Below are 26,824 nucleotides of genomic sequence, written 5' to 3'. Positions count from 1 at the left end.
CTCCTGGCTGGAGGCCAACCAACACTAAGCCAGTGCACTAAAAACTACAACCAAGGACCCTCTCAGAGTCCATTTCACTCCCCTGCTATCTCCACTGGAGGAGGTGCTCGTACTCACGGCTGACAGACCTGAAGACAGATGACATCACAGGACTCTTTGCAGACACTCCCCAGTACCAGCCTGGAGCCTGGTAGCTCAGCTAGGTGGCTAGACCCAGAAAAAATATAACAATAACTACAGTTTGGCTCTCAGGAAGCCCCACCCCTAGGGGAAGGGAGGAGAACACCACATCAAGGCAGCACCCTGTGGGACAAAAGAATCTGAACAACAACAGCCCTTCAGCCCCAAATCTTCCCTCTGACATAGGCTGCCCAAATGAGAAAGAACCAGAAAAACAATTCCAGTAATATGACAAAACAAGATTCTTTAACATCCCGAAGAGATCACACTAGCTCACTAGCAATTGAGCCAAACCAAGAAGAAATCTCTGAATTGCCAGAAAAATAATTCAGAAGTTTGAGTATGAAGCCACACACGGAGGCACCAGAGAAAGGTGAATACCAACTTAAAAAACAATGTTATAGGACATGGATGAAAAAATCTCCAGAGAAACAGATAGCATAAATAAATAAAAAACAATCACAACTTCTGAAAATGAAGGACACACTTAGAGAAATGCAAAATACACTGGAAACTGTCACCAACAGAATCAAACAAGCAGAAGAAAGGAATTCAGAGCTCGAAGGCAAGGCTTTTGAATTAACCCATTCCAACAAAGACAAAGAAAAAAGAATTTTAAAAAATGAACAAAGCCTCCAAGAAGTTTGGGATTATGTTAAATGACCAAATCTAACAATAATTGGTGTTTCTGAGAAAGGAAAGAAATCTGGAAGTTTGGAAAACACATTTGAGGGAATAATCAAGGAAAACTTCTCTGGCCTTGCTAGAGATCTAGATAGCCAAACACAAGAAGCTCAAAGAACACCCGGGAAATTTATCGCAAAAGATCATTGCCTAGGCACCTAGTCATCAGGTTATCTAAAGTGAAGACAAAGGAAAGAATCTTAAAAGTTGTGAGGAAAAAGTATCAAGTAATTTATAAAGGAACATCTATCAGATTAATAGCGAATTTTTCAGCAGAAACCCTACAAGCCAGAAGGGATTGGGGTCCTACCTTTAGCCTCCTTAAACAAAACAATTGTCAGCCGTGAGTTTTGTATCCAATGAAACTATGCTTCATAAATGAAAGACACAGTCTTTTTTCATACAAACAAATGTTGAGAGAATTTGCCACTACCAGGCCAGAACTACAAGATTGCTAAAGGGAGTTGTAAATCTTGAAACAAATTTTCAAAATACATCAAAATAGAACCACCTTAAAGCATAAATCTCACAGCATATATAAAACAATAACAGAATGACAAAAAAACAACAACAAGGTATTCAGGCAACAACCTGCATAATGAGTAGAATAGTACCTCACATCTCAATATTGACACTGAATGTAAATGGCCTAAATGTTCCACTTAAATGATACAGAATGGCAGAATGGATAAGAATTCATCAACAAAGTATCTGCTCTCTTCAAGAGACTCATCTAACAACACATAAGGACTCACATAAACTTAAGGTAGAGGGGTGGAAAAAGACATTCCATGCAAATGGACACCAAAAATGAGCCGGAGTAGCTATTGTTACATCAGACAAAACAGACTTTAAAGCAAAATGTTAAAAAAGACAAAGAGGCACATTATTTAATGATAAAAGGACTAGTCCAACAGGAAAATATCACAACCCTAAATGTATATACACCTAACACTGGAGCTCCCAAATTTATAAAACATTTACTATTAGACCTAAAAAAATAAGATAAGATGGCAGCACAATAACAGTGGGAGACTTCAGTACCCCACTGACAGCACTAGACAGGTCATCAAGACAGAAAGTCAACAAAGGCACAATGGACTTACACTATACCCTAGAAAAAATGTACTTAACAGATATTTACAGAACATTCTACCCAACAACTGCAGAATGTACATTCATCAGCACATGGAACATTCTACAAGATAGACCACATGATAGGCCACAAAAGAAGTCTCGATAAATTTCAGAAAATTGAAATTATATCAAGTACTCTTTCAAACCACACTGGAATAAAACTGGAACTCAACTCCAAAAGGAACCCTCAAAAGCATGCAAATACATGGAAATTAAATAACCTGCTCTTGAATGATCATTGGGTCAACAATGAAATCAAGATGGAAATTTAAAAATTCTTTGAACCAAATGTTAACAGTGATACAACTTATTAAAACCTTTGGGATACAACAAAAGCAGTGCTACAAGGAAAGAAAGTTTGGAGCATTAAATGCCTGCATCAAAAAGCTGAAAGAGGACAAACAGACAATCTAAGGTCATACCTCGAGAAACTAGAGAAACAAAAACAAACCAAACTGAAACCCAGCAGAAGAAAAGAAATAACAAAGATCAGAGCAGAACTAAATAAAATTGAAAGACAAAATAATACAAAAGATAAATGAAACAGCTGGTTCTTTGAAAAGATAAACAAAATTGATAGACCATTAGCAAGATGAACCAAGAAAAGAAGAGGGAAGATCCAAATAAACTTGATTAGAAACAAAACAGGAGATACTATAACTGATACCACAGAAATACAAAAGATCATTCCAGGCTACTATGAACACCTTTACATGCACATAGTAGAAAACCTAGAGGAGATGGATAAATTCCTGGAAATATACAACCTTCCTAGATTAAACCAGGAAGAAATTATAACTCCAAACAGACCAGTAATAAGCAGCAAGATTGAAATGATAATAAAAAATTGCCAACAAGAAAAAGTCTAGGACCAGATGAGTTCCCAGTTGAATTATATGAGACATTCAAAGAAGAACTGGTACAAATCCTATTGACACTAATTCAAAAGACAGACAAAGAGAGAATCCTCCCTAAATCATTCTATGAAGCCATTATCACCCTAATACTAAAACCAGGAAAGAACATCACAAAAAAAGAAAATTACAGACCAATTTACCTGACGAACACAGATGTAAAAATTCTCAACAAAATACTAGCTAATGGAATCCAACAGCATATAAAAAAGGTAATCCACCATGATCAAGTGGGTTTCATACTATAGATGCAGGGATGGTTGAACACATGCAAGTCAATAAATGTGATACACCATATAAACAGAATTAAAAACAAAAATAACATGATCATCTCAATAGACACAGAAAAAGCATTTGACAAAATCCACCATCCCTTTATGATTAAAACCCTCAGCAAAATCAGCACAGAAAGGACATACTTTAAGGTAATAAAAGCCATCTATGACAATCCCACAGCCAACATTATACTGAATGGGGGAAAGCTGAAAGCATTCCCTCTGAGAACTGGAACAAGTCAAGGATGCCCACTTTCACCACTTCTATTCAACATAGTACTAGAAGTCCTAGCCAGAGTAATCAGATAAGAGAAAGAAATAAAGGGCATCCAAATCAGTAAAGAGAAAGTCAAACTGTTGCTGCTCACCAATGACATAATGGTATACCTAGAAAACCCTAAAGCCTCATCCTAAAAGCTCCTAGAACTGATACATGAATTCAGCAATATTTCAGAATACAAAATCAATATACACAAATCAGTAGCACTGCTATACAACAACAGCAACCAAACTGACAATCAAATCAAGAACTCAACCCCTTTTACAATAGCTGCAAAACAAACAAAAAAACACTTAGAAATATATTACACCTAATTAAGGAGTGAAAGATCTCTACAAAGAAAACTATAAAACACTGCCGAAAAAAATCACAGATGACACAAACAAATGGAAACCCATGCCATGCTCATGGTGGGTAGAATCAATATTGTGAAAATGACCACACTGCCAAAAGCAATCTACAAATTCAATGCAATTCCCATCAAAATACCACCATCATTCTTCACAGAACTAGAAAAAAACAATTCTAAAATTCATATAGAACCAAAAAAGAGTCCACATAGCCAAAGCAAGGCTAAGCAAAAAGAACAAATCTGGAGGCATCACATCACCTGACTTCAAACTATACTTCAAGGATACAGTCACCAAAACAGCATGGTACTCATATGAAAATAAGCTCATAGACCAATGGAACAGAATATAGAACCCAGAAATAAAGCCTAATACCTACAGTCAACTGATTTTCAACAACACAAACAAAAACATAAAGTGGAGAAAGGACACCCTATTCAACAAATAGTGCTGAGATAATTGGCAAGCTGCATGCAGAAGAATGAAACTGGATCCTCATCTTTCACCTTATACAAGAAAATCAACTCAAGATGGATCAAAGATTTAAATCTACAAAAATTAAAGAAACCATAAAAATTCTAGAAGAAAACATCAGAAAAACCCTTGTAGACACTGGCTTTGGCAAGGATTTTATGACCACGAACCCAAAAGCAAATGCAATAAAAACAGAGATAAATAGCTGGGACTTAATTCAACTAAAACACTTCTGCACAGTAAATGCAATAATCAGCAGAGTGAACAGACATCCCTCAGAGTGGGAGAAAATCTTTGCAAACTATGCATCTGACAAAGGACTAACATCCAGAATCTATGAGAAACTCAAACAAATCAGCAAGAAAAAAATAATTCCATCAAAAAGTGGGCTAAAGACATGAATAGACAATTCTCAATTATACAAATTGCCAACAAACATGAAAAAATGCTCATCATCATTAATCATCAGGGAGATGCAAATCAAAGCCATAATGTGATAACCACCTTACTCCTGCAAGAATGGCCATAATCAAAAAAATCTAAAAACAATAGATGTTGGTGGGGATGTTGTGAAAAGAGAACACTTGTATACTGCTGGTGGGAATGTAAACTAGTACAAACCACTATGGAAAACAGTGTGGAGACTCCTTAAAGAACTAAAAACAGAACTACCATTTAATCCAGCAATCCCACTACTGGGTACTTACCCAGAGGAAAAGAATTCATTTTACAAAAAAGATACTTGCACACACATTTGTATAGCAGCAGAATTCACAATTGCAAAAATATGGAATCAGCCCAAATGCCCATCAATTAACGAGTGGATAAAGAAAATGTGGTACAAACGTACTATGAAATACTCATCAGCCTTAAAAAAGAAAAGAAATAATGGCATTCACAGCAACCTAGATGAAGGTGGAGACCATTATTCTAAGCGAAGTAACTTAGGAATGGAAAACTAAACATTGTATGTTCTCACTCATAAGTGGGAGCTAAGCTACGAGGATGCAAAGGCATAAGAATGATTCAATGCACTTTGGGAACTTGGGGGAATGAGTGGGAGGTGAGCGAGGGATGAAAGACTACACATTGCATGCAACGTACACTGCTAGAGTAATGAGTGCACCAAGACCTCAGAAATCACCACCAAAGAACTTATACATATAACCAAACATCACCTTTCCCCCAAAAACTACTGAAATAATTTTAAAAAATAAAAGCAAAAAAAGAGAAATGACATTAGTGTTCAGAGACAGACAATCTATTCATGGATGTATGAAGGCTGGAAATTACAGGAAATCCACAAAAAATCAACATTGCCTGTGCTAAGACAAAACCTGATGACTCCATTTTCTTAAGAGCAAAATTGCAAAAAGTGACATTAACATCCATCCTAGAAGAATGAAACACACATCACCTTTACTGATATGAGTAAATGATTTGTTTTTCCTTGAAAGAGTATCCAAGTGTATTGTGTTCATTTTCACACTGATCAAAGACAGCACCCTTCTGTCAACAGGCATCTGCAGTTTTCAGGACCTGGCAGAAATTCTATCTTCTACCTTTAAAGGTCAGGCACAAAAGTAGAGGCAGCTGCTAGGCCCCTCTGCCCAGAGCCAAGTGACTGGGACCATCAGTGGGAAGGAGGGAGGCTTGAGCTTCCCTGGTCCCCCAGATCATCTGGGTGCTGCCCTCCCCCGCTGTAGCTGCGCCCTGTGACGTCCCGGATTCCGCGAGGCACCGGCCTGGCCCGTGCGGAACCCTATAGCCAGAGGGTGCCAGCTTGCGATGCTTTGCGCGCTTTCCGGCGTCCTGATTCCAACGGTCACCAAGCTCAGCACACTTGGCCCCGGCCGCAGACTTCGGAAACTTCTGGAAGCTGAATTTCTAAGGGAACGTCCCGACTACTGCATTGCTGTCATGGGCAACTACTTGAGCTGGTACCTGGGCTGGCCCCGGACCATAGTGCCGCCCCAATCCCAGAAACACCGGGCCTTGTGGTCCAGGCCCCTTCTCCGCTCCCAGGTCAAGGATGGCTGCAAAGTCGTCTACGTCAATGGGAAGCGCTGGGTCCGCACCCGGCCCCTCCTCACCGCTCCTCTCAGCTGGGACTATGCCCGTATCCAGAGAGAGATGGTCCCTGAGGCCTGCAGGCACTTTCCCAACAGGCCACCGCTCCTGAGCATCACTGGGCTGGACTTTTCTTAGGCTCACCTGGCCTACATGAAGCAGTGGCTTTGGAAGGCCTGGCACCCCCAGCCCGTCCGCAGCCTGGTGACAGTGAAAATCACCCCGCCGGAGCACAGAGGGGAGTCTGTATAAGCGCCACCTCCCCCCCAGGCCCCAGATCCCTGTGCCAGGGAGACCATGCTGTAGGCCCTCAGCCAGCGCAGCAAGGGAAAAAAGAAATTCGACGAGCCACTCTGGTTTGAGGTCCCAGACACCAAGCGTAGCAAGCAGAGCCCGTCACCCAGGCTATCAGCTTTCAAGCCCATCAGGAGACATGGGGAGGTCCCCGCCTTTGTGCCCAGGCCTGGGCCGCTCAGAAGAAGCCTCCACTCTCCAGCAGCAGTGTCTTCCAGGAGAAGCAGCCTTCCCTCAGCCTGCTGCCTGCCCTACTGCAGGAAGTACGCCGGCCACAGCCCAGTTGAAGAGCCACCTTGGGAGCTCTAGGAGTAGGTGCAACAATGTCTGTATTGGGCCTTCCTACACCCCAAGGAGCCGCCCCAGGAGGACCACGTACCTCTGCGCACACCCAGCCTGCAGCCCGGCTTAGAGTCAGGGCCCTGCCACCTTCTCCTGAGCCTCCAGACTGCCTCATCCTATTGACCCTTGTTTTACCCCCACAGGAACCACTGACCCCACCAGGGCACTTCCCACTGCTTCACCTGAGCATTCTGCAAGCCTCAGCCCCGCCTCTCCTTAGCCTGCAGAGCCCACACTGAAGAGACCGTGCTGCTCTCAAAACCCTTACCTTTCCCCTGCCCACCCACTTCTGCCTTCTCCCTGGGAACAGGAGGCAGGCATATCCTCCACTTTCACAGTTTGCATTGTTAAATATTTGTTCTTTTAAATAATAGTGTCTTTATTAAAAAAATTATAGAAATCAGTTGCAAATCCTTAAGCAAGAAAAGAAAAATTCAAGCCACACCTCACACTATATACAAAAACTAACTCAAGTAGATCATAGACTTAAATGTAAAACCTACATTTTTGTGACTTTGGGTTATGCAACTTTGTTTTTTTGTTTGTTTTCTGAGATGGAGTCTTCCTCTGTCGCCCAGGCTGGAGTGCAATGGCATTATCTCAGCTCACTGCAACCTCCGCCTCCCCAGTTCAAGCGATTCTCCTGCCTCAGCCTCCCAAGTAACTGGGATTACAGGCTCATGCCGCCATGCCCAGCTAATTTTTCTTCGTATTTTAATAGAGACTGGGTTTCACCGTGTTGCCCAGGCTGGTCTTGAATTCCTGAGCTCAGGCAATCCATCTGCCTGGGCCTCCCAAAGTGCTGGGATTACAGGTGTGAGCCACTGCCTCTGGCTGCAAATATTTTTTAGATAATACCAAAAACAGTGTACAAAAGAAAAAAATCATGAATTAAACTTAGTTAAAATTAAGAACATAACCTCTTCAAAATGTACTGTTAGGAGAATGTGAAACAAGCCCTAGATTATCGGGGAAAACTGTGTATCATTTAGCTCATATAAGAATTACAGAAAGAAAAGGTAGGGTGGCTGGCAAGATGGTCCGGTCATGGCCAGGCACAGTGGCTCACGCCTGTAATCCCAGCACTTTGGGAGGCTGAGGTGGGCAAATCACGAGGTCAAGAGATCGAGACCATCCTGGCCAACCAACATGGTGAAACCCTGTCTCTACTAAAAAAAAAAAAAAAAAAAAAAAAAAAATTAGCAGGGCATAGTGGCACACACCTGTAGTCCCAGCTACTTGGGAGGCTGAGGCAGGAGAATTGCTTGAACCTGGGAGGCAGAAGTTGCAGTGAGCCGAGATTGCGCCAATGTACTCCAGCCCAGGCAACAGAGCGAGAGACTGTCTCAAAAAAAAAACCCCAAAAAAACAACAAAAAAATTAGCCAGGGGTGGTGGCAGGCACCTGTAGTCCTAGCTACTCAGGAAGCTCAGGCAGGAGAATCACTTGAACCTGCGAGGCAGAGATTGCAATGAGCCGAGATTGTGCCACTGCACTCCAGTCTGTGTGACCGAGTGAGACCCCCATCTCAAAAAAAAAAAAAAAAATAGAAAAATAAAAAATAAATAAAACGGCTCTGGTCTGCAGCACCCAGCGAGATCAACGCAGAAGGCAGGTGATTTCTGCATATCCAACTGAGGTACATGGCTCATCTCACTGGGACTGGTTAGACAGTAGGTGCAGCCCATGGAGGGTGAGACAAAGCAGGGTGGGGCACTGCCTCCTCTGGGAAGTGCTAGGGGTCTAAGAACTCCCTCCGCTAGCCAACAGAAGCCATGAGGGACTGTACCATGAGGAATGGTGCATTCAGGTCAGAAATTGCGCTTTTCCCATGGTCTTCACAACCCAGAGACCAGGAGATTCCCTTGGGTGCCTATACCACCAGGGGCCTGGGTTTCAAGCACAAAACTGGGTGGCCATCCGGGTAGACACAGAGCTAGTTGCAGGAGTTTTTTTTTTCATATGCCAGTGGTGTCTGGATCACCAGTGAGAGAGAACTGTTCACCCCCCTGGAAAGGGGGCTGAAGCCAGGGAGCCAAGTGGTCTAGCTCAGCGGAACCCACCCCCACAGAGCCCAGCAAGCTAAGATCCACTGGCTTGAAATTCTTGCTGCCAGCACAGCAGTCTGAAGTCAAGCTGGGACCCTTGAGCTTGGTGGGGGAAAGGGCATCTGCCATTACTGAGGCTTGAGTAGGTGGTTTTCCCCTCACAGTATAAACAAAGCTGCTGGGAGGTTTGAACTGGGCGGAGCCCACCTCAGTGCTGCAAAGCCGCTGTAGCCAGACTGCCTCTCTAGATTCCTCCTCTCTGGGCAGGGAATTCTGAAAGAAAGGCAGTGACCACAATCAGGGGCTTATAGATAGAATTCCCATCTCCTTGAAACAGAGCATCTGGGGAAAGGGGCAGGTGTGGGTGCAGCTTCAGCAGACTTAAATGTTGTTCCTTCCTGCCAGCTCTGAAGAGAGCAGTGGATTTCCCAGCACAGCGCTGGAGCTCTGCTAAGGAACAGACTGCCTCCTCAAGTGGGTCCCTGACCCCCATGCCTCCTGTACTGGGAGATACCTCCCAGCAGGGGTCAATAAACATCTCATACAGGAAAGCTCCTGCTAGCATCTGGCGGGTGCCCTTCCAGGACAAAGCTTCCAGAGGAAGGAACAGGCAGCAATTTTTTGCTGTTCTGCAGCCTCCGCTCATGATACCCAGGCAAGCAGGGTCTGGAGTGGACCTCCAGCAAACTCTAGCGGACCTGCAGCAGAGGGGCCTGAATGTTAGAAGGAAAACTAACAACAGAAAGGAATAGCATAACATCAACAAAAAGGACGTCCACACAAAAACCCCATCGGAAGGTCACCAACATCAAAGACCAAAGGTAGATAAATCTATGAAGATGAGGAAAAACTAGCACAAAAAGGCTGAAAATTCCAAAAACCAGAATGCCTTTTCTCCTCCAAAGGATTACAACTCCTGGCCAGCAAGGGAACAAAACTGGACGGAGAATGAGTTCGACGAACTCACAGAAGTAGGCTTCAGAAGGCAAGGTAAGGAATCTAAGAACCTTGAACAAAGGTTAGAGGAATTGCTAACTAGAATAACCAGTTTAGAGAAGAACATAAATGACCTGGTGGAGCTGAAAAATACAGCACAAGAACTTCGTGAAACACACAAGTTTCAATAGCCAAATCGATCAAGTGGGAAAAAGGATATCAGAGATTGAAGATCAACTTAATGAAGTAGAGGGTGAAGAAAAGATTAGAGAAAAAAGAATGAAAAGAAATGAACAAAGCTGCCAAGAAATATGGGACTACGTGAAAAGACCAAACATATGTTTGACTGTATCTGAAAGTGATGGTGAGAAAGGAACCAAGTTGGAAAACACTCTTCAGGATATTATCTAGCAGAACTTCCTCAACCTAGCAAGACAGGCCTACTGGGGGAACCCGCCCCCGATAATTCACATAGGTTCTTTTCTATTTTCCCTAAGTGTTGGCCGGTCTGAGAAATAAAGTGAAAGAGTACAAAAGGAGAAATTTTAAAGCTGGGTGTCTGGGGGAGATACCACATGTTGGCAGGTTCCATGATGCCCCCCAAGCCGCAAAACCAGCAAGTTTTTATTAGTGATTTTCAAAAGGGGAGGGAGTATACAAATAGGGTGTGGGTCACAGAGATCACATGCTTCACAAGGTAATAAAATACCACAAGGCAAATGGAGGCAAGGCGAGATCACAGGACCAGGGTGAAATTAAAATTGCTAATGAAGTTTCGGGAACACATTGTCACTGATAACATCTTATCAGGAGACAGGGTTTGACAGCAGACAACCGGTCTGACCAAAATTTATTAGGCAGGAATTTCCTCGTCCTAATAAGCCTGGGAGCACTACGGGAGACCGGGGCTTATTTCATCCCTGATCTACGACTGTAAAAGATATGGTCGTCTCCAAAGGAGCCATTTTAGAGGCCTCTCCTTAGGGACGCATTCTCTTTCTCAGGGATGTTCCTTGCTGAGAAAAAGAATTCAGCGATATTTCTCCTATTTGCTTTTGAAAGAAGAGAAATATGGCTCTGTTCCGCCTGGCCCACAGGCAGCCAGACTTTAAGGTTATCTCCCTTGTTCCCTGAACATTGCTGTTATCCTGTTCTTAAGGTGCCCAGATTTGATATTGTTCAAACACACATGCTCTACAATTTGTGCAGTTAATGCCATCATCACAGGGTCCTGAGGCGACGTACACCCTCCTCAGCTTACGAAGATGACAGGATTAAGAGATTAAAGTAAAGACAGGCATAGGAAATCACAAGAGTATTGATTGGGGAAGTGATAAATATCCATGAAATCTTCACAATTTATGTTCTTCTGCCGTGGCTTCAGCCGGTCCCTCCGTTCAGGGTCCCTGACTTCCCACAACACAGGCCAACATTCAAATTCAGAAAATATAGAGAACACCACTAAGATACTCCTCGAGAAGAGCACCCCTAAGACACATAATTAGCAGATTCATCAAGGTTGAAATGAAGGAAAAAATGTTAGTAGCAGCCACAGACAAAAGTCAGGTTACCCACAAAGGGAAGCCCATCAGACTAACAGCAGATCTCTCTGCAGAAACACTACCAGCCAGAAGAGAGTGTGGGCCAATATTCAACATGCTTAAAGAAAATATTTTCCAAAATTTCATATCGAGCCAAACTAAGCTTCAAAAGTGAAGGAGAAATAAAATCCTTTACAGACAAGCAAATACTGAGAGATTTTGTCACCACCAGGCCTGCCTTACAAGAGCTCCTGAAGGAAGCATTAAACATGGAAAGGAATAACTGGTACCAGCCACTGCAAAAACATACCAAATTGTAAAGACCATTGACACCATGAAGAAACTGCATCAACTAACTGGCAGAATAACCAGCTAGCATCATAATGACAGGATCAAATTCACACATAATAATATTAACCTTAAATGTAAATGGGCTAAATGCCCCAATTAAAAGACACAGACTGGCAAATTAGATAAAGAGTCAAGACTCATTGGTGTCCTGTATTCAGGAGACCCATCTCACGTGCAAAGACACACATAGGCTCAAAACAAAGGGATGGAGGAATATTTACCAAGCAAATGGAAAGCAAAAACAAAACAAAACAAAACAAAAAAATGGGTTGCAATCCTAGTCTCTGATAAAACAGACTTTAAACCAACAAAGATCAAAAAAGGCAAAGAAGGGCATTATATAATGGTAACGGGATCAATGCAACAAGAAGATCTAACCACTCTAAATACATATGCTCCCAATACAGGAGCACTCAGCTTCATAAAATAAGTTCTTAGAGACCTACAAAAAGACTTAGACTCCCACACAATAATAGTGGGAGACTTTGACACCCCACTGTCAATATTAGACAGATCAATGAGACAGAAAATTAACACAGATATTCAGGACTTGAACTCAGCTCTGGACCAAACGGACCTAATAGTCATCTACAGAACTCTCCACCCCAAATCAACAGAATATACATTCTTCTCAGCACCACATCACACTTATTCTATAATTGACCACATAATTGGAAGTAAAAAACTCCCCAGAAAATGCAAAAGAATGTAAATCCTAACAAACAGTCTCTCAGACCACAGTGCAATCAAATTAGAACTCAGGATTATGAAACTCACTCAAGGCCGGTTGCGGTGGCTCAAGCCTGTAATCCCAGCAATTTGGGAGGCTGAGGAATGCGGATCACCTGAGGTAGGGTGTTAGAGACCAGCCTGACCAACATGGAGAAACCCCATCTCTACTAAAAATACAAAATTAACCGGGCATGGTGGTGCATGCCTATAATCCCCACTACTTGGGAGGCTGAGGCAGGAGAATCACTTGAACCCAGGAGGTGGAGGTTACGGTGAGCTGAGATCATGCCATTGCAATCCCGCCTGGACAACAACAGCGACACTGTATCTCAAAAAAAAGAAAGAAAAGAAACTCACTCAAAACTGCACAACTACAGAAAAATTGAACAACCTGCTCCTGAATGACTACTGGGTAAGGAATGAAATTAAGGCAAAAATAAATAAGTTCTTTGAAACCAATGAGAACAAATACACAATGTACCAGAATCTCTGGGACACAGCTAAAGCAGTGTTTAGAGCGAAATTTATAGCACTAAATGCCCACAGGAGAAAGAGGGAAAGATCTAAAATCAACATCCTAACATCACAATTAAAAGAACTAGAGAAGGCCGGGCGTGGTGGCTCACGCCTGTAATCCCAGCACTTTGGGAGGCCGAGACAGGCAGATCACGAGGTCAGGAGATCGAGACCATCCTGGCTAACACAGTGAAACCCCGTCTCTACTAAAAATACAAAAAAATTAGCCGGGTGTAGTGGCGGGCGCCTGTAGTCCCAGCTACTCGGGAGGCTGAGGCAGGAGAATGGCATGAACCCAGGAGGCGGAGCTTGCAGTGAGCCGAGATCGCGCCACTGCACTCCAGCCTGGGCAACTGAGCGAGACTCTGTCCCCGAAAAAAAAAAAAAAAGAATTAGAGAAGCAAGAGCAAACAAATTCAAAAGCTAGCAGAAGACAAGAAATAACTAAGATCAGAGCAGAACCGAAGGAGACAGAGATACGAAAAACCCTTCAAAAAAATCAATGAAACCAGGAGCTTGTTTTTTGAAAAGATTAACAAATTAGATAGACCACTAGCCAGACTAATAAAGAAGAAAAGAAAGAAGAATCAAATAGATGCAATAAAAAATGATAAAGGGGACATCACCACTGATCCCACAGAAATACGAACTACCATCCGAGAATACTATAAACACCTCTACTCAAATAAACTTGAAAATCTAGAAGAAATGGATAAATTCCTGAGCACATACACCCTCCCAATACTAAACCAGCAAGAAGTCGAATCCCTGAATAGACCAATAACAAGTTCTGAAATTGAGGCAGTAATTAATAGCCTACCAATGAAAAAAGGCCCAGGACTGGATGGATTCATAGCCGAACTCTACCTGAGGTACAAAGAGGAGCTGGCACCATTCCTTCTGAAACTATTCCAAACAACAGAAAAAAGAAGGACTCCTCCCTAACTCATTTTATGAGGCCAGCATCATCCTGATATCAAAACCTGTCAGAGACACAACAAAAAAAGAAAATTTCAGGCCAATATCCCTGATGAACATTAACGATAAAATCCTCAATAAAATACTGGCAAACTGAACCCTGCAGAACATCAAAAAGCTTATCCACCACGATCAACTCGGCTTTATCCCTAGGATGCAAGTCTGGTTCAACGTATGCAAATCAATAAACCTAATCCATCACATAAACAGAACCAATGACAAAAACCACATGATTATCTCAATAAATGCAGAAAAGACCTTTGATAAAATTCAACAGTGCTTCACGCTAGAAACTCTCAATAAACTAGGTATTTATGGAACATATCTCAAAATACTATGAGCTATTTATGATAAACCCACAACCAATATCACACTGAATGGGCAAAAGCTGGAAGCATTCCCTTTGAAAACCGGCACAAGACAAGGATCCCCTCTCTCACCACTCCTATTCAACATAGTATTGGAAGGTTACTGTAGCCTTGTAATATAGTTTCAAGTCGGGTAGCATGATGTCTCCAGTTTTGTTCTTTTTGCGTAGGATTGTCTTGGCTATATGGCTCTTTTTTGGTTCCATATGAAATTTGGAAGTATTGCTCTAGCCTGGGCAATCAGGCAAGAGAAACAAATAAAGGATATTCGAACAGGAAGAGAGGGAGTCAAACTGTCTCTGCAGATTACACGATTATATATTTAGAAAACCCCATCGTATCAGCTCCAAATATCCTTAAGCTGATAAGCAACTTCACCGAAGTCTCAGGATACACAATCAATGTGCAAAAATCACAAGCATTCCTATACACCAATACTAGACAAACGGAGAGCCAAATCATGAGTGAACTCCCATTCACAACTGCTACAAAGAGAAAAAAGTACCTAGGAAGACAACTTACAAGGGATGTGAAGGACCTCTTCAAGAAGAACTACAAACCACTGCTCAATGAAATAAGAGAGGACACAAACAAATGGAAAAACATTCCATGCTCATGGACAGAAAGAATCAGTATCGTGAAAATGGCCATACTGCCCAAAGTAATTCATAGATTCAGTGCTATCCCCATCAAGCTACCATTGACTTTCTTCACATAATTAGAAAAAAACTACTTTAAATTTCATATGGAACCAAAAAAGAGCCTGCATTGCCAAGATTATCCTAATCAAAAAGAATAAAGCTGGAGGCATCACGCTACCTGACTTCAAACAATACTATAATGCTACAGTAACCAAAACAGCATGGTATTGGTACCAAAACAGATATATAGACCAATGGAACAGAATAAAGGCCTCCGAAATAATGCCACACATCTACAACCATCTGATCTTTGACAACCCTGACAAAAACAAGCAATGGGGAAAGGATTCCCTATTTAATAAATGGTGTTGGGAAAACTGGCTCGCCACATGCAGAAAACTGAAACTGGACCCCTTCCTTACATCTTACAAAAATATTAACTCAAGATGGATTAAAGACTTAAACATAAGACCTAAACCCATAAAAACCCTAGAAGAAAACCCAGGCAATACTATTCAGGACCTAGACACAGGCAAACTTCACGACTAAAACACCAAAAGCTGTGGCAACAAAAGCCAAAATCGACAAATGGGGTCTAATTAAACTAAAGATCTTCTGCACAGCAAAAGAAACTAGCATCAGAGTGAACAGGCAACCAACAGAATGGGAGAAAATTTTTGCAATCTATCCATCTCACAAAAGGCTAATATCAAGAATCTCCAATGAACTTAAACAAATTTAAAAGTAAAAAGCAAATAACCCCATCAAAAAGTGGGCAAAGGAAATCAACAGACACTTCTCAAAAGAAGACACTTATGTGGCCAACAAACACATGTAAAAAAAGCTGGTCATTAGCAAAATGCAAATCAAAATCACAATGAGATACCATCTCACACCAGTTAGAATGGCGATCATTCAAAAGTCAGAAAACAACAGATGCTGGAGAGGATGTGGAGAAATAGGAATGCTTTTATACTGTTGGTGGGAGTGTAAATTAGTTCAACCATTGCGGAAGACAATGTGGTGATTCCTCAAGGATCTAGAACCAGAAATACCATTTGACCCAACAATTCCATTACTGGATATATACCCAAAGAATTATCAATCATTCTATTATAAAGACACATGCAGCTAGGCGCAGTGGCTCACACCTGTAATCCCAGCACTGTGGGAGGCTGAGATGGGTGGATTACCTGAGGTCAGGAGTTTGAGATCAGCCTGGCCAACATGGTGAAACCCCATCTCTACTAAAAATAAAAAAATTAGCCAGGTGTAGTGGCACACACCTGTAGTCCCAGCTACTCAGGAGGCTGAGGCAGGAGAATTGCTTGAACCCAGGAGGCACAGGTTGCAGTGAGCCAAGATCACACCACTGCACTCCAGCCTGGCAACAGAGTGAGACTTCATCTCAAAAAAAAAAAAAAAGACACATGCACATGTATGTTTATTGCAGCACTATTCACAATAGCAAGACTTGGAATCAACCCAAATACCCATCAGTGATAGATTGGATAAAGAAAATGTGAGACATGTACACCATGGAATACTATGCAGCCATAAAAAAGGATGAGTTCATGTCCTTTGCAGGGCCATGGATGGAGCTGGAAACCATCATTCTCAGCACACTTACACAGGAACAGAAACCCAAATACCCCATGTTCTCACTCATAAGTGGGAGCTGAATAACAAGAACACATGGACACAGGGAGCACAGGGAGGGGAACATCACAAACCCGGGCCTGTCAGGGGGTGGGGGGCTAGGGGAGGGATAGCATTAGGAGAAATACCTAATGCAGGTAATGGGTTCATGGGTGCAGCAAACCACCATGGCACGTGTACACCTATGTAACAAACCTGCACGTCCTCTACATGTATCCCAGAACTTAAAGTATAATTTTAAAAAAGGGTATATTAAAATATTATAATAGAAATCTGTAATTATCTACCACTTACAAATATAATGCACTGCATGCAACATAAAATAATAGTTTTTAAATGTGAGGACTATGACCTTCTTTTTCTCTTGCCCAAATTCCTATCTAAGGGCCTGGGGGAGTCACGCCCTACAAACCATAAAATCTCATCAGACAGGTTTTATGAACCCTATATAATGTAGCTTGCTTTCCAACCTGACTGTGGTACACAGCATAACATGACAGATAGCAGATGCTGAAAGAAGTAAAAAAAGTTTTATCCCACAGTATATTTCTTTAACATGTTTTGAAACGGCTGCCACAGGATCATCAGACTAAAATGACCCTGCAAAGCTGTCTTTTGTGGGAATAATTTGCATCAGATTAATGTTCCATTAATGTAGTCAGACCTCTCCCTTTCTAGGCTTTCTCAGATCTGGAGAGATTAACTGAGAGCCTGAGAGCTTGAAATCTGCAAAGAGACATTTTCCATCTATTCTCTCTGAGGGCTGCCACATATGAGGCTTCATTTACATACTAAGAACCTTGGTCTCCACAACCCCCTTAGCTTAACTCAAACATTCCTTTCTACTGATTTCAAGTTTTAGACATTAGCTTAACTATCCCAACCAACTGTCAACTAAAGAATCCCTAAAACCCACCTATGATCTCCCCAGCCCTCTGCTTTGAGAGGTCTGGCCTTTTTAAGGCCAAACCAATGTATGCCTTCCTCATATTGATTTATGATTTTCCTGCAATTCCTGTCTCCCTGAAATGTATAAAATCAAGCTGTAATCTGGCTGCTTCAGGCACACTTTATCAGGATTTCTTGAGATTGTGTGGCCTGGGCCATGGTCACTCATACTGACTCAAAATGTACCTCTTTAAACATATTTTGGCAGAATTTGGATTTTTCTATTATCAAATGTATTTTCATATATGGAAAATGAATACTATTTTTGTAAATTAATAAAATTTATAGTAATTTATAACATAAGAAAGAATTATATCCAGAATATAAAACTCTCAAAATTCAATAAGAAAACAACCCAATTTAAAAAATGGAAAAATATTTGGATAGATATTTTATCAAAGAACATATACAGCTGTCAAACACATAGAAAGATAGTCAACATTATAACATCATCAGTTATTAGCAAAAGGCAAATTAAAACCACAATGAGGTATCATGACACACCTATTAGAATGTCTATAAAAAAAGACTGATTATATCAAGGGTTGGCAAGAATGTGGAGAAACTGGAACTGTCATATACAACTGTTGAAAATGTAAAACGGTACAACCACTTTGGAAAACAGTTTGGCATCTTTAAGAAGTTAAACATGTAGCTACCATATGACCCAGCCATTTCATTCTTAGATATTTACCCAAGAGAAATGGAAGCAGATGTTCATACCAAGATTTGCACAAATCTTGTACATTTGTACAAAGATTTGGCTTTACTTATTATAGCCAAATTCTGGGGGGAAAGCCCCAATTTCCATCAACAAGTAAATAAATAGTGATGTCTATATAATAGAATTCTATGCACCAGTAAAATGGAATTGGTTATTACCAGATGGATGAATCTAAATTATGTTGAAAGAAGCCAGTAAAACTAGAATACATATTAAATGATTCCATTTATATAAAATTTTAGAAAATACAAACTAATCTCTAGTGACAGAACAGATCAGTGGTTGTCTGGGGTTTGGGGTGGGGGTGTAGAATGGTAGGCAGGTGGTATGACAAAGGGGTCCCAGGAAACTCTGAAGGTTGGTGGACATGTGTGTTATCTTGCATGGGATGATGGTTTCACAGCTGTGTACACATGGCAAAACTTAACAAGTTCTATAGTTTAAGCATAGGGTAGTTTAGTATTTGTTCATTATTCCACAATAGATATGTTTTACAACTATAATGCCACAAACTTTCTTCAGTTTAGTTTTTTTGGTATAAATATTAATTTTCCATCCTTTTACTTATACATTTTTAATATTTTTATATTTTAGGAGTATACTTTGGAAACAATCTAAAGCTAGATTTTACAGCATAAAAATGCACTTGAAACATACCTTTGGACTGTTTAATAAGTGAATACAGTCTAGTAATTTATTTTTTAAATTTTTATTTTATTTTATTTTATTTTTTGAGAAGGAATCTCAGTCTGTTGCCGAGGCTGGAGTGTAGTGGCGTGACCTTGGCTCACTGCAACCTCTGCCTCCCAGGTTCAAATGATACTCCTGCCTCAGCTTCCCAAGTAGCTGGGACTACAGGCACGCACCACCACACCTGGCTAATTTTTGTATTTTAGTAGAGACAGGGTTTCACCATGTTGGTCAGGCTGGTGTCGAACTCCTGACCTCAGGTAATCCACCCGCCTCAGCCTCCCAAAGTGCTGGGATTACAGGCACGAGCCACCACGCCTGGCTCTGGTAATCTAAATCTTTGAGTTAGTTTAGAGAGTATAGTTCATGTAAGTCATTATGACATATTTGAGTTCATTTCTAATATCTTATTGTATTCTTTCAATTTCTCCCATCTCCCTCCTGGCCTTCCTTCTTTCCTTCTTTTTCCTTCCTTTGTATTGATTGAATTTTTTTAAGCCCTCATTCCAATATTTTCCCATCTAGGGTTCAGAACAATATATATGTATTTTATTGGTCATCTTAGAAATTTTAACAAATATTTTAACATGGTTAAGTCTAAAATTACATATTATTTTTACTCTTTCTCCAGAATATAAGGACCTTATTTATGGTGGCTTGTTTCCTTGTGTGTGTGATTTCACATCTTAGTCGACTAAGTAGCCATAAGCACTACAGCATTTTAAATTGGATCTTCAGAGCACTACAGCATTTTAAATTGGATTTTCAGAGCACAGTGGCAGCACAGACTCCATCTCTTAAACTGCAGTGGGGCTGGCTTGTGGTCAAAGGTTCCTGGGGGAGGGCTTGCTCCCCATCCTCGGCTTCCCTCAGAGCTGAAGCTGCAATCAGTCAGTCTCCCGCAGGGTGAGTTTTCTTTTCCTTCCTTGTGCATCTGGCCAAGGTGTTACCCTTTAGAAATTCCAGATTTATGCAGGGTCCTCAGATCTCTCACCCAATTACCAGGCTTTGTCTCCTGTCCTTCACATTTACGGCTTTGACCTATTTTCCATAAATTTTAAATTAATCAGCAATTTTAATAAGTTCTCTATTCTCCATGCTGTTGGGTTAACAGTGTAGCAGCTAACAATGTAAGTCCGGGACACAGATTGCTTAGGTTAAAACCAAGGCTCTACTACTTATTACCTGTGACTTTGGGCAAATTAATGAAATGTCTGTGCCTCACTTTCCTCACATGTAAAGAAAGGGGCAATAATACAACCTGTCTCACAGAGTTTTTGTGGACATTAAATCAATTAAGATATTGAAAGAGCACAGGGCAGTACCTGGCATGCAGTTAGAGCTCAAACATTAGCTGCTATTATGGCCACCATTTTTGGGCTTAAAGAAAATCTTTTGAAGTTGTGTTACATAGTGTTCTACAATGGCATGAATGTCTTACAATACGATTTCTTCTTCTTCTTCTTCTTCTTCTTCTTCTTCTTCTTCTTCTTCTTCTTCTTCTTCTTCTTCTTCTTCCTCCTCCTCCTCTTCTTCTTCTTCCTCTTCCTTCTTCTTCCTCCTTCTTCTTCTTTTCTTCTTCTCCTTCCTCCCTCCTCCTCCTCCTCCTCCCTCCTCCTCCTCCTCCTCCCTCTTCCTCTTCTTCTTCTTCTTTTTTTTTGAGATGAAGTCTCACTCTGTCACCCAGGCTGGAGTGCAATGGCGTGATCTCGGCTCACTGCAACCTCCACCTCTCGAGTTCAAGTGATTCTCCTGCCTCAGCCTCCCAAGTAGCTGGGACTACAGGCGAAAGCCACCATACCCAGCTATTTTTTATATTTTTAGTAGACACAGGGTTTCGCTATGTTGGCTAGGCTGGTCTGGAACTCCTGACCTCAAGTGATCCACCTGCCTTGGCCTCCCAAAGTGCTGGGATTACAGGCGTGAGCCACCACGCCTGGCCAGGAATATTCATAATAAGCAATTTTTGACTTTCAAGCAACCTTATGCAGTTTATTCATATCTGAATGCAAATAAATGGTTTCCTTGCTGACAGACTAACAAATCATTTGATACCCATTATCTCTGTTCTTCTTCCTTTTAGACAATATTATTTCTTAAGGTTAGATCTTTAAAGTGTTTTCAATTGTAAATTATTTCTACTTGCTATTGGAATAGCAGATACCCCTACACAAAGAAGACTTTCCCACTGAAACATAGCGTAACATCTTGTTTTTTAAGATTAAATGATGTGAACAGCTGGTTCATTTCATCTAGAGTCAGAAAACATCAGCATATGTATGTCAAGCTCTGGAACAATTATGTAAATCACCTGGGTTGGCATTGCTCCATTAATGACATCTGAATAAGATAAATTCCAAGTTCAAGTCATCCCCCCAAGTAACACATCATATTTCTTACATACCTGGTGAATGAAGCTTGGTGGTTGAAGCTGCTACTCTCTTAGGAGATGAAACAGCAGGTTTATTTGTATCTTGATCTTTCTGAGCATCTTTCTTTGTTCCTGTGTATAGTTGGAAAAGAGAAATAGGTAGAAAGTAAGCTACTTAAAATTGAAATGGCAACATAAGTTGTGGAAAGGGTGGCTTCAAGAAAGTCAAACATATCAACAAAAGAAATATTTGGGTGATTTGTTGCTATGGTCACCACCCCCTGTGCTTGACGAATGACACACTTCTTTATAGGAAAGGGAATTTAGTTTTGAGTGGTCAGGGGAGAAGCAAGGACACTGCTGTCTCTGATTTGATGAAAAACACCCCCTTCTCTGAAGGTCACTGCCACCCCAATGACCCTGACCAAACTATCTGGGAATTAAAATTTTACATCCTCAGCCACCAATTTAGTCTGCCTGCCTCTCTCTGCCGAAACAAATTTTCAGAAGACAGGGAAGGACGCTGTAGCTGCGCATAGCTGCTAATGACTTCGGCATCACCCGGAGCCAAGCCACGGGGGACATGGTCCGACTCTAATTAATTTCCATGCAGCGGGTCCACAGAGGCGACCTAGAGAGCCTTTTAGCTCTCTTGGCTGCAGCTAAGCCTTCGTGGAACTTGCTGCCAGAGCTGGTCCAGCAAAAGCATGTGGATGCTCCTCATATTGTGTCCAGCAATACCCAGGGCACAGTGCAGCTTCTCCTTTGTATGCCGGGCACAGTGCTCACCTTCACATCACGTTTGTCAGAAAGTCAAACAGCAGTGGATGGGAGATTAGTGAAATCACACAGACCTAGATTAACCCAAACCTGCCTTGGCTTCAGCACGCTGTTAGGTCATTTCAAAAACAAAGCATGCTGTCGTTCCTTAGATGCAGGCCATGGATGTCACCCCCATGCTCACCCCCAAACCCTGAGACCTCACTCTTCTTTCCAGAGGTAACTGCTACTAGCAATTTTGTGTTTATTCTCCCAGATTTTTTCCTAGGTATTTATAAATATACACACATATACAAATACAGCTATTAGATAAATATATGAAATAAACATTGCAATTTCTTTTTATCTACCCACATTTTTGGAGATCTTTTTCTTATCAGTGTATTTACAGATTTTTTTAAAAAGAGCCATATCAGGCCGGGCGTGGTGGCTCAAGCCTGTCATCCCAGCACTTTAGGAGGCCAAGGCGGGCGGATCACGAGGTCAGGAGATCGAGACAATCCTGGCTAACACAGTGAAACCCCGTCTCTACTAAAAATTACAAAAAATTAGCCAGGCATGGTGGCGGGTGCTGGAAGTCCCAGCTACACGGGAGGCTGAGGCAGGAGAATGGCGTGAACCCAGGAGGTGGAGCTTGCAGTGAGCCAAGATCGCGCCACTGCACTCCAGCCTGGGCGACAGAGCGATACTCTGTCTCAAAAAAAAAAAAAAAAAAAAAAGCCACATCATACAAATGGACAAAGACATACTGTAATTCAGTTCACCATCGTCTTATGGATGAGCATTTAGATTGTTACAAGTTTAGCCACTGAAATAGCTTCTACTTGTTTCTTTGTACACACAGACCAGGATCTTCAGAGGACAAATGCACAGAATTGCTTTTGCTGGATTCAGTCTGCTCTTTTGCAGTATTGCTATGCACAGCCCAATTGTCAACAAAAGGATCCACTAATTCATATTCCCAACAAACAGTGTCTGAAAACAGCTCTTCCAACATGCCCCATGCCCTACTGACACTGAAGTCTCAATCATTTAATCGATTCATTTAGTTAAGCAATCATTTAATTGATATGTGCCACCATATCAGATAGTGTAACCCTAGATGACCTCACAGACATACTGCTGTCACTGTCCCTGCCCACATCTGCCAGCCACAATGCCAGCCTTGTTGGTCCCCAAACATGCCATGCTTCCTCCTGTGGCTTGAGTTCCTCTGCACAGAATATTCTTCCTCTAGCCCTTAAGCATGGCTCATCCATCCATTCAGGAGGTCTCAGCACAGCAAGGTCTCCTCACCATGCCTGGTGCTCCAGCTACTGTGGCCCTCTCATCACCTGCCAGTTTCCTCTTCACCCGCTTCATTCTTCCTCACAGCATTTGTCACTGCCCAACAATCTATTCTATCCTCATCTGTTTGCTTAGCGTCTGCCGCCCCCACTAGAACACAAACTTTGACCCAGATAGGGTCTAAGCGTGTACCCCTCCAACCCCCGCTCTCCTCCGGGCTTCTTTCCAGGAGGTCTGCCCAGGCATTTCAGGGCTCACAGAAGGCCGGACCTTCCAAGTATGGAAAGCCCAGCCACTGCACTCTGCTGAAGTCACGGGTACCCCTCAGGGTACCCACTATATGGCTAAGCTCCCCATCCTGTTCCTTCACTTGGCTTTGATTTTAGGTATCAACAAATATGGAAAGACACTGAGACTCCTGAAAGCTGAGAAGGGAAATGTTAAAGTCCCCAAATCTGCACTAAACCTAACGTTTTCTGCTTAAAGGAAAACAAAATACAATTATTTATTTAGCCTTTCAGTGTTTTCCATTCAGCTTTCATGGAGCACAATTTGAATTTTATCAAAAATGCAAATATTGATAGTTTTGACCCTGCAATTCCACTTCTATAAATCTCTCTTAGAAACACTTCTACAAGTATGCAAAAACATAAATTATAACATATAAAACATAAGTTATATGAACTGTGGCATATTCAAACCAGGGAGTACTATGCAGCCATTAAAAAGGATGTCACAGCTCTATATTGTACTGGCATGGAAAGCTGCCCATGGTAAATTAAAAAGCTAGTTGAACAGCATGCATGGAATTACCCCATTTTCATAACACAAAATGTCATATGTATTATGCTTACAAATAAGTAAAAATATCTGAAAGATAAGGTACCAAACTTTTAATAATGGTTACTTCTGATCAGTAGGATTTAGGAGCTTTTACTTTTTATTTTAATATGCTTCTGCATTAGTTCCATATTTTGTAATCATCACACATTATTTGTATAATAACTAATACGCAAAAAGGAGAGAAACCAAACCACTAATGAAAATAATTTGTCTGATCCATAAAAGGATAAGGACAGATAAGTCTAGTCCAAGCAATCCTATAGGAATAACTCAAATCGAAAGTTTTACCCTCCCTTTGCTGGCAAAACTTACCATAGGAACACAAGGCTACCTGGAGAACTCTTGTATGGTCTGGGAATTCTTGATAGCACAGATAATTACAGAGATGAATCAAGACCTTCTGGTCTTCTTGCCATTTTTTTTACAATCTAGACTCAGCCTAAATGTCTTCTAAATACACGGTAAGCTTTCGTTTCACTCAATGAGATCCCTGAGTGTCTAGAAATGCTAGTGTGGTCTTTGGTCTCATGTTTTCCTACTGCCCCCCGGCTGTTGTCTCAGCCTTCTTGGCTACTCTGTCTTCTTTCCTTAGACCTGGACCAAGGTATCCCCAGTGCAGCCTCAGCCTTCTCCTGTCCAGTCTTCTGAGTGAGCTTATCCATTCAACAGGCTCACATCACCGACTTATGTACACTGATGACCACATCTGTGATTTCCAATCCAGGTAGGCCCAGATATCTCTCCTGGGATCCAGACCTGTTTTCAGCTGCCAAATACACATTACTGCTTATCTATTTGATGACAAAAAACACTGTTCCCCAAATGGAGCTGGTTAGCTTCTTCTCAAACCTATTCTCTGTCCTGTATTTTCTCTTCTAGTCAATTGTCCTCCCAGTCACTGAAACGAGAAACCAGTCAGTCTTCTTCCTCATCCTACCATATCTAGCAGTGACGAGGTCTTTCTGACCTTCAGTAGCTCCTAAGTCTGGCCCCTGATTCATTCTCACTTTGTACCTCAGCTCAGTCCTCATCATTTCTTGTTGGCACAACTACAAAATTGTCTTCAGTAATTTCTGTCTTATGCCTTAACCTCTGCATCTTTACCTAACTCACCCTCCTTAGCACTGCCAGAAAGACCTTAAGCCTTTAACAAGATCCCATGATTTTACTGTTAAAACCTTTCCAAAGCTTACCCTGGGCTTCAGTAGGAAGTCCCAACTCCATGGTGTGGGGTAAGCGTCCTCCAGGATCTCCTGTCCTCTGTCAGGTGCCCCTGCTGTTTCCATGTGACCCTGGGTGTCTCAGCCTGTGCTGTTCACGGAGGCTGAGTGCTCAGCCTCTCCCTTGTCTGCCTGGCCTACTCCAGGTCATCTTCAATTTCAGCTCATTCTGTTTTAGTTTTCCCATTACCACTGTAACAAATTATCACTTAGCAGTTTCAGACAACACAAGTTCATTCTCTTCTAGTTCTGGAGGTCAGAAGTCTGAAATCAGGCTCATTGGGCTGAAGCCAAGGTGTCGGCCAGGCTGGTGCCTTCTAGACTCTCCAGGGGAGAGTCCGTTTCCTTGCCTTGTTCGCCTCTCGTGGCTTCCTTCATTCCTTGGCTGGTGGCCCCTTCTCCCATCTTGAAAGCAATCACTCCGATCCCTGCTTCCTGCATCATGTCTAATTCCTCCTGCCTCTCTCTTACAAGGATGCTTATGATGACACTGTCTCTATCTGGGTAATCCAGGATAATCTCCCCATCTCAGCATCCTGAACTTCATGCAAAGTCCCTTTTGCCCTATAAGGTAACATTGATAGGTTCTGGTGATTCATACATGGACATATTCGGGGGCCAGTATTCAGCATACTGCAGCTTCCCTGTCTAACTGAATGGCTCAATGACGAAACTCTTTTTACTCACCAAAAACTCACTAACTGCTTGGTCTCTATTAGTCCCTGGAGTCCCTGACACTTATTTATGAAGTTTTTCCTTATTTTTTTTTTACCTTTCTTGAATAGCAGTATTTCCTTAGACCCTATTCAGCTTTCACTGATCTCTTTCCCCCAGTGCAGACTGTGTGCTGCTAAGGCTAGCGGGCATCTCGTACTAGGCCTGACAGCTCCTTTGAACAGCACCCCTGCTGACCTTTGGGGAATCAACCCTTCCCTCCTCTTGTTTCATGTGGTCAGAGTAGGGGCCTGATGCACCAGGGCCTGGAGGGGGCGTACAACACAGGCCTGCTGGATCAGAGCTCTGCACCACTCTGGTGTTACACAGTATCCTGGCTTGAGAATGAAACAAGATGTGAGTTGGGACGATGACAGCCCTACCTTGGGAATTTTGCTGGATTTACTAGACAAAAATTCTCTACTCGATAGATGCCCAAGCTGGCAGGATATGGGCCTGGAGCAGCTGCTGATCATC

General features: G+C 41.9%; 1 protein-coding gene across 9 annotated transcripts in view; it reads right to left on the bottom strand.

Annotated features, from left to right (window-relative positions):
* The window catches only part of MTUS2 (microtubule associated scaffold protein 2), a 694,372-nt gene that overhangs the window by 164,533 nt on the left and 503,015 nt on the right, over positions 1–26,824 (bottom strand). For all 9 annotated transcript variants that reach the window (XM_055359741.2, XM_055359737.2, XM_063697237.1 and 6 more), the window contains one exon: positions 21,537–21,635. In XM_055359741.2, the coding sequence (XP_055215716.1) occupies positions 21,537–21,635 (99 nt within the window). The remainder of the gene's footprint in view (positions 1–21,536; positions 21,636–26,824) is intronic.

This window comes from Gorilla gorilla, chromosome 14, assembly GCF_029281585.2.
Source record: "Gorilla gorilla gorilla isolate KB3781 chromosome 14, NHGRI_mGorGor1-v2.1_pri, whole genome shotgun sequence".
Classification (NCBI taxonomy): domain Eukaryota; kingdom Metazoa; phylum Chordata; class Mammalia; order Primates; family Hominidae; genus Gorilla; species Gorilla gorilla.
The sequence above is the reverse complement of the archived record's forward strand: the minus strand, read 5'-3'. Positions and strand labels throughout refer to the sequence as shown.